The sequence below is a fragment of the Boleophthalmus pectinirostris genome, unplaced genomic scaffold (genome assembly GCF_026225935.1).
Source record: "Boleophthalmus pectinirostris isolate CB_2022bp ecotype Guang Dong unplaced genomic scaffold, ASM2622593v1 HiC_scaffold_1, whole genome shotgun sequence".
NCBI lineage: Eukaryota > Metazoa > Chordata > Actinopteri > Gobiiformes > Gobiidae > Boleophthalmus > Boleophthalmus pectinirostris.
Window position 1 is genome coordinate 34,551,906 of NW_026570970.1, and position 13,733 is coordinate 34,565,638.

The window sequence follows — 13,733 nt, forward strand, 5'->3', positions numbered from 1 at the left end:
CAGTAGGTCATTTATAGTGCAGTAGTTGCATTCTACATTGTTCGGGAAGATTTTTTCAGAAAGTAGTTACAATAGACAAGTATGTTTAGACCTACTAGTGTAAGGCACAGGAACCACAGTTAACTGAGGCATAGTTACAGCGCAAGCAAAGCAAAGTGATGTATTGTACCAATTTTACCCACATATTAGTATTTACATCAGTACAAGATTAGATTTTTGTAAACTTCTCAAAAAAATTGATCAGTAAAATTTCCCCAAAGAGTCCCAGAGGTGGTGGACAAGGAGGTAGTGCAATATATTATACTGCACAAAAAAGTGCAATATAATATTATATTGCACTAAAATATTATAGTATTATATTGCACTTTTAGTGCTAAAATATATTGATACAGCTGTCTGCAATATGAATCCAGTGTCAACATTTCAAGTGGGAATTACAAAGTTAAGCTCAGTCTTTTTTCACAGTTGCCTGCATTGTTGTTATTATTATTTCTAATTATCTGTAATAAGAAGTTTGACAAAAAAGGAATGAGAACTAATTTTTGGTTAAAAGAATGCTTATGATTTATTATATTATTTATGACATGTGTGCACATAGTAACTCCTAGTATAATAAGTCCTTTAGTGAGTTGGTTCAGTTCTATGTCTTATTTGGTTGTGGTCTTCAGTGGAACACAGAACCACTAATGAACCCTGAGAGTTGAACCTGAACCCAAAGGCAGGGACCAGAGGCTGAGTGAAGGTTGTGCTGAAGCTGTGGAGCAGTGTTAGTTTGTCAGCCACACAATAGAAGGACAGGACCCCGGCGTCTGAGTCCACGTACACCCCCACAGTCCGAGAGCCGGGTCTGTGTGGCAGGACTGTCTCCTGATCGTTGTGCCAAACAGAGAAGCCTTCATCAGAGCAGAAGAGGCACCAGGACTGTTCATTTCTTCCTAAATAAGCTCCATTCATCTTCCCTTTCCTCTGCAGTCCTCTGTACGTCACAGCCACATGGACATGTCCGCTCCACTGCACCTGAAAGTAGCTCCGCCCACACAGCTCCTCAGCACACAGCACCTGATAGAACCAGTCGAACCTGTCGGGATGCTCTGGGTACGGTTCATTATCGTGCACACTCATCACTGCGGTCTTTCTGTCAGAGAACTTCAGTCTGGGGTGGACAGAGTCCATGTCCCACGTGAGACCCACGGAGTCTGGTGGACAGAACAGAGAACAGTAATACATCATGATCAAGATACTGTACTACTCCTTACTCATAATACAGGTATATAGTATATATAGTACTCTTGGTGCTTACACTTCTTAAAACCTGGTTTTACCCACTGCGATCCACAGGGGTCCAGTCTGAAAAAAGAACAGCAGTGTCAGAACTGTTTTTCAGAGCAGAGCTGTGGAGGCAGTCGCCTGAGAAGATCACTGCACTTGTTTAGACTTGGTTCATACTTGAGTGATCGTAGCTTGTAGCGGGGCTCCCTGACCAGAGCCTGCAGGAGCTGCCCCCCTGTCTGTCCTGGGTGGTTGTAGCTCAGATCCAGCTCCTCCAGGTGGGAGGGGTTTGAGTTCAGAGCCGAGGTCAGATGTGTACAGCCCTCCTCTGAGACCAGACATCCAGACAGACTGGAGACACAGGAAACCAGGGGATTAAGACTAGACCCAGACCGATATGGATTTTGATGTGGCCGATATGAAACCGATATAATGGGAATTGGGTTTACTTAGGCAACATTTATTGTTATTTTGACTCTTTACATCATATTTACAAACAGTAGATTGGCCTAATGGCATTTTTTTGCATCACATTCTAGCTACTAGTGATGGGTATTCCAGTTTTTTTTTTTTTTTTTTGGAGAACTGGCTCTTTTGGCTCGGCTCACTAAAGCAGCTGGCTCTTTCAGCTCCCAAGCGACTCTTGAGATTGTTTTGTTGCAAGCAGGACTAAACCAAAACAGAACCAGGACTGAAAAAGGACTAAACCAGGACTAAAACAGATTTAAACCATGTGTTAAACAGGACTAAACCAGAACTGAACCAGGACTGAGTGTCGGGACTCGGTCTCTCCTTCACTCGAGTCCAAGATTAGTCCTGGTTTATTCATTTTATGCTGAACTGGAGCCAAATATGCACTTTTTTTTTTTATCCTATGCACACGCAGATTTCTGAAAGTTTCATTTTCAGCCGCTGCTGCTGTCAAACTACGGGTCTACATGCGGCTTGAAGAGAAAAAACAGCTCCCAATAAGAAACACGCTCCCGTTGTTCACTTCAAAGAGCCGGCTCTAAGAGCCGCTTCGATCGCGACCGACCCATAACTCCTAGCAAGTAAAGAAACTACCGCTATTAGCCTTTAGCCGTAAATGCTACGCGCTGCTGTAATTAATTATATGCATAAATGTGGATCATTCACATGTCTATTCACAGCTCATTTACATATCAACGCTGGTCCAGTAACATGTTTACGGCCAATGTAGTCACTTTACAATAGACCAATAGAAAACAGCCTGTTTATGTGTGGGAGCTACAGCAGCTAACCGCTAATAACAAATAGCCAAAACTAGCTTCAAAGTCGATGTATTTCCAACACTCACCGCTCACACAGGCTCCTCCTCACATCACAAGTCTGCACTAATAAATGTCCTTTTAATCCTGACTCAAACTGATTGTCCGTAAAAAGAAAATAATCTCAGTGTTGCGCACGGCTGCGGGTGTAAACAAACACACCTGAGTGAAGTGACGTGACTCTGGTGGTGTGTTCAGGGACAGTACGGACACAGACACAGACAAATTACACCGTAGATAAATACTGATGCAGAGCCACATATTAGGACATTTATCTGTCTGTAAATTGGATTAAATGAACATAATGTAGAGAGTCTAAACTTTATAACGAGGTATAACATGTCCACATGAAATATTGGCCCATATTAGCAAGCATATCGGCTGATAGCCGATGTCTCCAGGTGCCCATATCGGCCAATAATATCGGCCAGCTGATATATCGGTCGGGCTCTAATTAAGACACGGTGTGTAACAAGACCAGACTCAAGAGGGAAGGATTATCACCTGAGAGCCACCAGTCTGCAGGGGGCGCTCTTCAGCCCAGAACACAGCAGCTCCACTCCTGAGTCCTGGAGGTTGTTGTCACTGAGATTCAGGTGTGTGAGACTGGAGGAGCTGAGAACTGAGGCCAGAGGACCACAGCTGCGAGAGGACAGACCACAGCCACAAAGCCTACAACAAGAAATAGAAGTGAGACAAAGCAGAAATGCTGCTTTTTGTAAAAAAAAATAAATAAATAAATAAATAAATAAATAATAATAATAATAATAATAATAATATAATAATAATAATAATAAAATAAATAAATAAAATACATGGACCTGATGAAGTAGCTGTGACATCAACAAGATGACTTTATTGAAGTAACACTTAAATACAGGAATATAAAGCTTATGTTAAGTCAAGAGTTTACAGTAAGAACTGACCTGAGTGTCTCAATTTTGCAGGAGGTGCTGTTGAGCCCAGAACACAGCAGCTCCACTCCTGAGTCCTGGAGGTCGTTGTCACTGAGATCTAGGTGTGTGAGACTGGAGGAGCTGAGAACTGAGGCCAGAGGACCACAGCTGCGAGGGGACAGACCACAACCAATCAGACTGAGGAGAGAGAGGAACATTAGAGACTAGAACCACCACACAAGAGTTTAAATACAGTCTGGACTCACAGGGCTTTAGTGGAGGCTTTGACCACTGGCAGCAGACCCACGAGAGCTGTCTCTGAGGGATAGAGTTTTCTAAGGTCAAACTCCTCCAGATCCAAGCCTGAGGACAGTAAGATGAAGCCCACAGCTGACCATTCAGCTGGAGAGCTTAACCAGGACAGACGCTCTGCTCTCATGTACTTCTGTATCTCCTTCTCCAGACTGCGGTCGTTCAGTTCATTCAGACAGTGGAACAGGTTCATGCTTCTGTCTGGAGACTGACCCTCATCCAACTTCTTCTTGATGTAGTCAGTGGTCTTTTGGTTATTTTGTGAATTTGTTTTGCATGTTGTCAGACCTCGCAACAGCCTCTGGTTCTCCTCCAGAGACAGCCCCAGGAGGAAGCGCAGGAACAGGTCCAGGTGTCTGGTAGGACTCTGTAAGGCCTGGTCCACAGCAGAGCGGTAAAAAACTTCAGTGTTTGTTCTCTTCCTGCCTATGTTCAGAGAAGATTGTTTCTTCTGTAGGAGGTTCTCTCCAGAGGTGAGGAAGGTGTGATGGACGTGAAGAGCAGCCAGAAACTCCTGTACACTCAGATGGATGAAGCTGTAGACCTGGTCTTCATAGAGGCCCCTCTCACCTTTGAAGAGGTCTGTCACTACTCCAGAGTAAACAGAGGCCACTGTAGCGTCCAGCCACCCATATTCACTCAGGTCACTCTCATAGAAGATCAGGTTGTTTTTCTGCAGCTGCTCAAAGGCCAGTCGTCCCAGAGACCGAACCATCTTCTTGTTTTCAGCAGACCAGGCAGAACCTGTCTCCAGTTTGTCATCGTATTTGATGTTCTTCTGTTTAAGCTGCACCACCAGGAAGTGGATGTAGAGGTTTGTGAGAGTTTGGGGCAACTCTGGTCCTTCTGTTTGTTCCAGAAGCTTCTGTAGAACTGTGGAGAGGATCCAACAGAAGACTGGGATGTAGCACATGATGTGGAGGCTGCGGATGCTCTTGATGTGGGAGATGATGGTTGTGGCACTGGTCTCCAAACCTTTTTCTGAAGTACTGCTCCTTCTGCGGGTTAGTGAATCCTTGCACCTCTGTCACCATGGAGATGTACTCAGCAGGGATCTGATTGGCTGCTGCGGGTCGTGTGGTTATCCAGAGGTGAGCGGAGGGAAGCAGGCTTCCTCTGATGAGGTTCACCAGCAGCACGTGCACTGAGGTGATCTCTGTGGTATTGGTCAGGTGCTGTGTTTGGGTGAAGTCCAGAGGAGGTCTGCACTCGTCCAGACCATCAAAGATGAAGAGCACCTGGAGATGTTGGAACCTGCAGAGATCTTTGGATGGACTGAAGAAGTGATGCAGCAGTCCCACCAGGCTGAACTGTCTATCTCTGAGCACATTGAGCTCTCTGAAAGTGAACGGGAACAGCAGCTGGAAGTCCTGGTGGGCCCGGCCTTCAGCCCAGTCCAGACTGAACTTCTGAGTCAACACTGTTTTCCCCACGCCGGCCACGCCCTTCATCAGCACCACTCTGTTTGGCCCTGATGAATGTGGCCTGACTTTAAACATGTCTTCACATGTGATGATGGTCTCTAGAGAAGCAGGTCTCCTGGATGTGGTCTCCATGTGTCTGACCTCATGTTTCTGGTTGACCTCTGGGGCCCCGCCCTCTGTGATGTAAAGCTCTGTGTAGATCTGAGTCAGGGCTTCAGACTTTTCTGCTTTAGCTCCACCCTCAAACACATGGCTGAACCTCTGCTGCAGATCAGACTTCAGTTTATTGTGATGTTCAGAAGCACATTGTCCTGGAACAGAAGTGAAAATAAGAAATGACATAATGACACAAAGAGACATAACAGATCTCAAACTGAAGCTCCTCACTGTTGTGTAGACGTTCAACCAATTTGTCCTGGTCCAAAGTCTTGAGGAAGCTCAGGGCGATCTTCAGAAAGGCTTCTTTAATTCCTGCCTTGTCGTCCTCATCAAATGCCAAGGACTCTGGTTCCTCTGCCATTAGAACTTCCTGTAACTTTCTCAGCTCATTTTGAACAAAACTTAAAATGTGCTCCTCCAGTTTCTGTAACATAAGAGAGTAAGAATCAGGCTTATAGTGCAGCTTGGTTACCCTTTTGTCTCAGCATGCTTGGCTTGTATATGTCTCTTCTCTTCCTGGGCCTCAAGTCCTCTAGTGAACTTGGATCTGTGTCAGGCTGTTCTTTGTCTTGAGATGTTGCTGTATGAGTCTCATGTTTTACAGATTTAGAACTCTCACCTTAAAAATAGATCCATTGTCAGGGCCACTCGGCTGAAGCTCTGGACGTGTCTCTACCAAACTGCAGAGAATAAATGTAGAGTTTTATCTCTCTCTGGAATCTGCTGAGTTAAATTAAATATTATTGTCTTTGTACCTCTCATATGATTGTTCTTCTAAAATGGTTTCCATAGTAGAATCATCACTTCTGACTGTCACAGAGGAGAGACGTGTGTCCCTGGAGATAAACATTTGGTCTGATTTAATGATAACGCTGCATGTATTCTTCACTTACAATGTGCTCCTTACACTTTCCAATGTTGCAAACAGAGGGTGACAAAACCAAAACTACAGTTGGGGATAGAATTATTTTCTCTTTAGCTTTTTTTTTCAGTATGAGGTGTGGAAAGCTCTGTTTGATGGACAACTGCTGTGGAACGCTCTGGTTCAATGGAAGAATTGTGCTACAGGGGAAAGTGTCACAGGTAAAGAGTTTATATTTAGGGCACACTTATTTCATTTTCATAATAATTCATTTATATTTAGTAAGATCCACCCTCTAAACTTCCATATATGGCCAGTATTAGGTGTGTCTAAGATGAGCAAGGCAGTGCAGGCAGACCGCCCTACCACCATCCCTAATATGGTGAGATCAAGACGACTGCAGCCCAAATGTCTGTCAGGAGCGTCCCTCCCTCCTCCTTCTTCATCTCACATCTGTCGACTTTTACATAAAGACAACACAGATGCTTCAAATGAGAGAATAATCTTGATGAGCTAAAAGTCATTTTCAGCACAGATCAGGCCAAAGTGTATGAACTTTATTTTATTATGAACTCTTTGTTCTTTGTTCTGGTGATGTGGGGTCAGTCTGTGGTGTGAATACATTCACAAAGTTTGGTGTAGTTTATTCAGTGCAACACAAATGAATGTGAGATCTGTCCTGTCAGTGGAACTCTGCGTGATGTGAGCTACTTGACTGTTCTTAGACTTGAGAGAATTTATACAGTTATATATCAAGTCTGTGGTCCAAGCTGATTTGAGACTTTTCCTCCTCCCCTCAGCTGCAGCCGCCTGCTCTTACCGACAATCCAGGTGAGGATTTCAGCATCTTAAACACCTAATATGATGTAAAAATTTACTGAAATAAACAGGAAATTTCATTGTATTTATCGTGCTTTCTGTAAGTAGCAGACCTGCAGAGAAAAGCGAGGGAGAGGGGCTGGTGTGGGGAGGGCATATGAGTGAGCTCTGGTCATAGGGGTGATGGGGGTGGTCAGTGTTGAGTGCAGCGCAGTATCCAGGCACAGGGCTGTAAAATCTGTTAGACCAAATAGCACGAGCTCTATAAAACCCTTCCATAAATGTTATTGGATTACATAGTAATCTTTTTATCGGAAATGATTTAAGAAAATACATATCTTACAATCATGAAGGAATTTGAAATGTTGGTTGCATTATTAGAGTAATAATATTCTAAAAGTGCTCCTGACTGTTTAATCTTCAGTTAATGTTTTGTGAGTGCCAAAAATGTTCATAAGACCTAAGTACACATTTGTTCATCAGAGCGCTTCATGAAGGAGGTCCAATATTTTTCAGTATTTTCTTTCAGGGCCTTCACACACCAACAGGTGCACTCTGAGTACGTTCTCTGCTGCAGGAAGTGTGACCACAGACCTGTGTGCTTTGGAAGGCGGACACCCTTCTTTTGACTTGCCATCCCACTTCTCAATTTTTTATATGTCTATGATTTTCTGATATTCCCAGGGGTCTCCCATCCAAGTACTAACCAGCCCTGTCCTTCTTAGCTTCAGAGAGACAAGATCAGGCTTTGACAAGGTTTGGCCTCATGTGTACTGCAGCAGTGTCATGGATTTGCTTCCCAGCCTCGACTGACTGTCTCTACCCTCTCTCTTCCCATTTCTCACTATAGCTGTTCTGTCCAATAAAGTTTCAAGGCCCCTTAACAAATACACACTACAAATGTATAATTAAATGGTTAAAATTATTTTTGTGGTCTGTTCTCACCTCTGATTGGTTGAGAGAGGTTCTTTATTGAACAACATGCGCTCCTTCATGGAGGCGTCACTTTTGATTGACATTCCTCCGGGGAGTGAGTCAGGTCTGGATTCTGTCTCCGAGCTTAAAACAAACAAAAATGAAAGATTAGAATCCCCCAGTTAAACTCATTATTTGGTTAAACTTTACAGCCTTTTCTGCTCATATTTGCAGTTTATTTGGTTGTTGGTAGAATTGGAGCACAGCCATCCACATGCTTCATATTACAGTCATGTTCATCCTGTGTGTTCTTTTAGTCTAACAGGACTAAATCTGACTTTGACTTAAAACTTTTTTCTTTTTTTTTACCAATTACATCTAAAATATGTTTAGATTGCATCTGAATTGTAATAAACAAAATTATAAGAAGAACAAAGAAGTGGGACCTGGATGTATGGTGTGAAGAGCTCTGCTCTGTGCTCCTGTGCTCTTCATTCACAGACCTGGAGGGAGACAGTCTCTGTGGGCGACTTTAGGGAAAGAAAAAGATGCGTTTAAATCAGGACTTCATCAAGATAATCTAAAGATAAACTAGAACTGTTCACACCTGTGCCGCACCTGTCACTATCTCCCACTGGCTGAAATACAGACCATCACTTCAGAAAGTCAAACCTATAGATTATATATTCTATAGACTCATGAAACACAGAGTGAAGCTCTAAAGCTCATGTCACATAGATCATGAGTGTATATACACTGCTCAGAAAAAATAAAGGAACACTATGAAAACACATCAGATCTCAATGTAAAAAAAAAAAAAAAATGTTGGATATGGCCAAAAAAAAAAGAGAGAAATATGGACAGAGCATGTCTTAGGAACAAAAGCATACCACCTCTTTTAATGGAAGTACAGTTTTCAGCCTACAGAAACCCTGAAAATCAAAGTGAAATAATGATGTGGCAGGCTAGTCTATTTTGCCAAAATTTTGTTTCTGCAATTCAAACTGCTTCTCAATATCTTGTGTGACTCCCATGTGCTTGTGTGCATGTTTGACAGTGCCGTGGCTCACTCCTAATGAGATGACGCATGGTGTCTTGTGGGATGTCCTCCTAGTGAGTCTGTGTAAGGGCATTAATGAACTCTTGTAGAATCTGAGGAGCAACCTGGTGACATCTGATGGACCCAATGTCATAGAGGTGTTCTATCGAGTTTAAGTCAGGTGATCATGAGGGCCGTTCAATTTGTGTCCATATGCACACCACATTGGCTGATTTGAGAACTATACAGATGTGTTCAACATAACAGGAGAAGGGAGGCTGAAAGCTTAATTTCTACACTTGGCTGGTGAACGTGTGCATGATATATATGACACACTAGCACCAAATGCAGACAAGTATGCAGATGTGAAAGAAAAACTCACAACATACGCTCCAAAGAAAAACGTTCTCTATGAAGTGTATACGTTCAGAAAAGCAGTTCAGCTCTCTGGTGAAAACCTGGGCACATAGTGCACACGGCTTGGCATGCTAGCCAAGCGCTGTGACTTTGCCGATGTCGATTTGGAAATAAAAGGACAGTTGATTCAGGGCTGCATGTCATCCAGGCTACATAGACGGGCACCCCGAGAGCCCAGTATGAGCCTTGAGGATCTGCTCAGCTACGAGAGATCCATGAAACTATCAGAACAACAAGCATCAGGCATGGAACAAGGAGCAACAGCATCTGTGAACGCGATACAACATAAAGGACGGTCAGCCAAAAACTATGGTGCTCCACATGTAAATGCAAGCAAGTCAAACAACCAGTGCAATAACTGTGGTGGGAAATATCCACATGAAGTAGGCTGTCCCACACGAGGAAAAGACTGCAGAGCCTGTGGTAAGTTAAATCATTTTGCCAGACCGTGTAGGTCCAAGCCAAAGCAACAAAAGAACTATGAGGTCAAACAGAAAAGCCAAAACAAGCCAACATCATCTCAACACAAAGTGCTAGGAAAGACTCGTCTAGCAGTGAAGGTGACTATGTATTTGTGAGAACTAGCGCTGCCAAAAGAAACACTCCAACAACACAGATACAGGTTGGTGGTGCAGACATCTCTGTGACACTAGATTCAGGTGCCACAGTAAATGTTATTAGTGAGCCTGCCTTCAACATGCTATCACCACAGCCCCAGTTTGTTCAGCTGACACTAATGTTTTCCCCTATGCCTGTGCCATTCCACTATCACTCGTTGGCACGTGTGAGGGAGTAGCAAATAACAAAAACACTATGTGCAGCTGGAAAAGGCTGTTCTCTGCAAGGCTACGACACAGCTACACAGTTGGGTCTCTCAAGTTGTCAACAGTGTGTTGCCCTCACAGTCCACAGTTGCAGACAAACTTGTGGAAAGTCACCTAGAGCTTTTCCAGGGTATAGGCAAGCTGAAAGACTTCCAAGTAAAGCTCCAAATAGACACTACCATTCAGCCCACCTGTCCACCACACAGGTGTGTGCCATTTCATATCAGAGGAAAAGTCGAGCATGAACTGCAAAAGCTAGAAGACAGTGACATTATAGAGACTGTTACTGGTCCAGCGCCATAGGTCTCACCAATCGTGACTCCACCCAAACCCAAAACCTGAACGAAGTCAGGCTCTGTGTTGACATGAGACAGGCCAACACTGCCATACAGCATGAGCGTCACTTCACTCCCACAATGGATGATGTCATTCATGAGCTAAACGGGGAGACAAACTTGAGTTAAGGGCTAGATATCATGAGTTGGAACACCCCCCTGACAGCAGGTATATCACAACCTCCAGCGCTCACAAAGGCCTGTGGAGATATAAACATCTTAACTTCGACATTTCATCAGTAGCGAAAGTTTTTCAAAATGCCATTAGCCAGGTGCTACAAGGGATTGGTGGTTTAAAGAACCTCAGTGATAACATCATAGTGCATGGGGAAACACAAGCAGATCACAACAAAAGCCTCCCTGTAGTGTTCGCCGACTGAAAGAGGAAGGTCTCACCCTCAACAGAGATAAATGTGAGTTCAGCAAATCCAGATAAGAGTTCTTTGGATTCATTTTTCAAGCTGGTGGGATCTCCACTGACTCCAAAATGTTGCTGCTATCAAAGAGGCCAGCACAACAGAACCCCACAGAGGTGAAATGCTTACATGGCATGGCTACTTAATGCTCTCATTTTATCAAAGACTTTGCCTCCATTTCAGCCCCACTTCGAGAACTAACCAAGTAAGGTACACCATGGCAATGGGGCCCAGAGCACACTAAAGTGCTACAGACACTGAAAGACAGTTTTAACCAGTGACACACAGCCAAAACACAGCAAGCTGACACCATCCTACAACTGTGATCCCTACCAAGTTACACACATCAGCAGCTCCATGGTCACCGCCAGCAATGAAAGACATTCAGTCACAAGGAACTCCTCCTTCTTTAAAAACCACCCAAAGTTCTAACAGCGATGATGAGGACATCACTGTTCAAGTTCAAAGGTACCCCTGTAGGCGAGACAGAAGACACCCAGTGTACCTGAGACCTTTAAAATGAAAAAAATTTAATAGATCTAAACGAATGGTCTGTTTTGTTTTGATATCACTGTTAAGCGTAATGTGTTCACATTTGCTCAAGAGTTTGCATTGATATTCATTATTTGTGATTCTGTTTTGGTCACTTTTTACATTTGCGTTGACATAAATTGATCTGGGCAACAATTTTTCATATTCATATTGGTCACAGCATTTTATTTTAGTTTAGTGCAGACAGTTAAAAACAATGTTTGTATTAAGTATGGTCTGGTTCAGTTACATTTCATTACTGGTCTGTTAAAAAAAAGGACTGAGGTAATGTTTGTATCACTAAACAGGCTGTCAAAGAACATGTCAGATGAGTAGTGCACATGTGCGTAGATACATGGTAATAAGTGAGAACAGTGGTGCGATGTCTGTATGTGAAGTGTATGAGTGTTCTGAACAAAACTGAAAAGTAAACTGAAAAACTCCACACACAGGTAGTACCCTTAGCTGTCTGCTTTGGACTCCTAAAAGGGGGCAGTGCATGTCACTTTACGCAGTGGAAACACTAAGGATGTGCACCGTTCCGTCCCATACTGGCCCTATGGAAACATGGCTCTTCATGTTTACCACAGGTGCTCAGGGTGAACCTGCTCTTTGATCAAATTCATTGATGAAAAAATATACATATTTTTAACCTTTTTATCAAGGACTCATGTCTCTCCAACAGCTGGACCAACTTGGATTCTGCCATTATCCCTCAGAGCCGGACCAGAACTCTGTTCAGTCGTGGTTCACCTCTGGTTCAGTTATTTCTTGATCTTATCGCTGCTTTGATCTTGTCCGACCACATTTCTCTTCAAGGAAACAAAGGAAGGGTTTACTGTTAGTTACATTGTCATTCTAAAAATAATATCATAAACATTATGATTGATTGATAGATTGATATGGTTATGAACTATTATTCATTGCAAGTAACAGCTCCTCCTATTTTTTAGTTCTGTTTTATACAATTTAAGAATGAAAAATCAAATTTAATTAAAAACAGCCCTGTTGATCTCAGTACAGAAACATGACGAACAAAATAAATGTTGACCTGACGAGAGAAACTGCTTCAGTAAATTATCATTAAGTGTCACAACTCCATAAGCCAACATCTTTTAGTTTTAGTTTAAATAAAGTTCTATTATTATTTTGAAGTCACATTAGCTGTACTTTGTACATCTGCTGAATGTAACTAAGCAACAAATGGGTCACATTAGACCAAAGGCTTTTTTATTCTTAAAGATTGGATTTATGAAGAGTGACTGGAGACAACATTACATTCTAATATACTAATCCTGAACTGGACCAATCACAACATCAGACACATCCCCATAAAAACTATAACAGTCTAAATATACAGAATGTAACCACAAAATACAAGGAAACAGTTTAAGAACAAAACAATACAAGGATTCAATCAACATTAAGTGCTTACTACTACATAAGAAATAGTCACATTATAAATTGGACGTCTCACCTGTAAACTCTCTGTGCTGCTGTTTCCTGAAGTGATCTGAGCCTCGACTCATCGGCTCAAACTGGTTTAATCACTGAGACTCATGGATTTATGACAGTTCAGTTTCTGCCTAGAAACACATGACACTCAGTCCAAATGTTTTGTTTTTTTTCCTGTCACCTGAACTGTGTGTGGGTCATGTGCTCTTTAAATCTGATTGATTCAAATCACATGTAAAGAGCAAAATCATCAAATGCATTTCTGATCATGGTCTCAAGCATCAGATTTTGTGGTTTCTATGTAGTGAAATCATCTTAAATCAGAAATTATAAATTTATAATCTTCTGAAGTAGGCTGAATTCTATGAAATTGTTTTGATGAGTCTCTGTCCTGTCTGTCTGCAGACTCTGTACTTGTGCAGTGCAGGTACAGACTTGTGAAGCAGACTCAGAGAATGGACTTGAGGAGTTCACCACACACACTCAGCTCTCAGCTTTTGGGACAGATGATCACATCACATGTAATAAAGCTCATGTGGGTGCTCGCTGTAATAAATGCTCATTTAGTTAAAAAAAAAAAAAAAAAGGTTATAAAAGTATTGCCCAATTAGCTTTTTTAGATTACACAAAACATTTAGACTGTGTTCATTTGTTCACTCTTCAGATTCAGTGTCAGTGTCAGAGTTTCAGGTCCACTAAAAAGTATTGCTGTATTTGTCCTCATGTTTCATATAATTTCATATAGCAATTTAATTAATTATGAATAAATTA

The 13,733-nt window shown here is 42.4% G+C and overlaps 1 protein-coding gene across 1 annotated transcript; it reads right to left on the reverse strand.

Annotated features, from left to right (window-relative positions):
- Window positions 1-594: 594 nt before the first annotated feature.
- Window positions 595-13,040, reverse strand: LOC110166437 (NLR family CARD domain-containing protein 3-like). The gene is given in 14 exon segments (XM_055152842.1): window positions 595-1,196; window positions 1,301-1,347; window positions 1,447-1,620; window positions 3,063-3,230; window positions 3,485-3,652; window positions 3,721-4,728; window positions 4,730-5,501; window positions 5,578-5,773; window positions 5,969-6,029; window positions 6,105-6,185; window positions 7,976-8,089; window positions 8,392-8,475; window positions 12,161-12,319; window positions 12,985-13,040. Coding segments are annotated over 13 exon segments (3,504 nt in total). The 5' UTR covers window positions 12,217-12,319; window positions 12,985-13,040; the 3' UTR covers window positions 595-621.
- Between the last annotated feature and the right edge of the window lie 693 nt (window positions 13,041-13,733).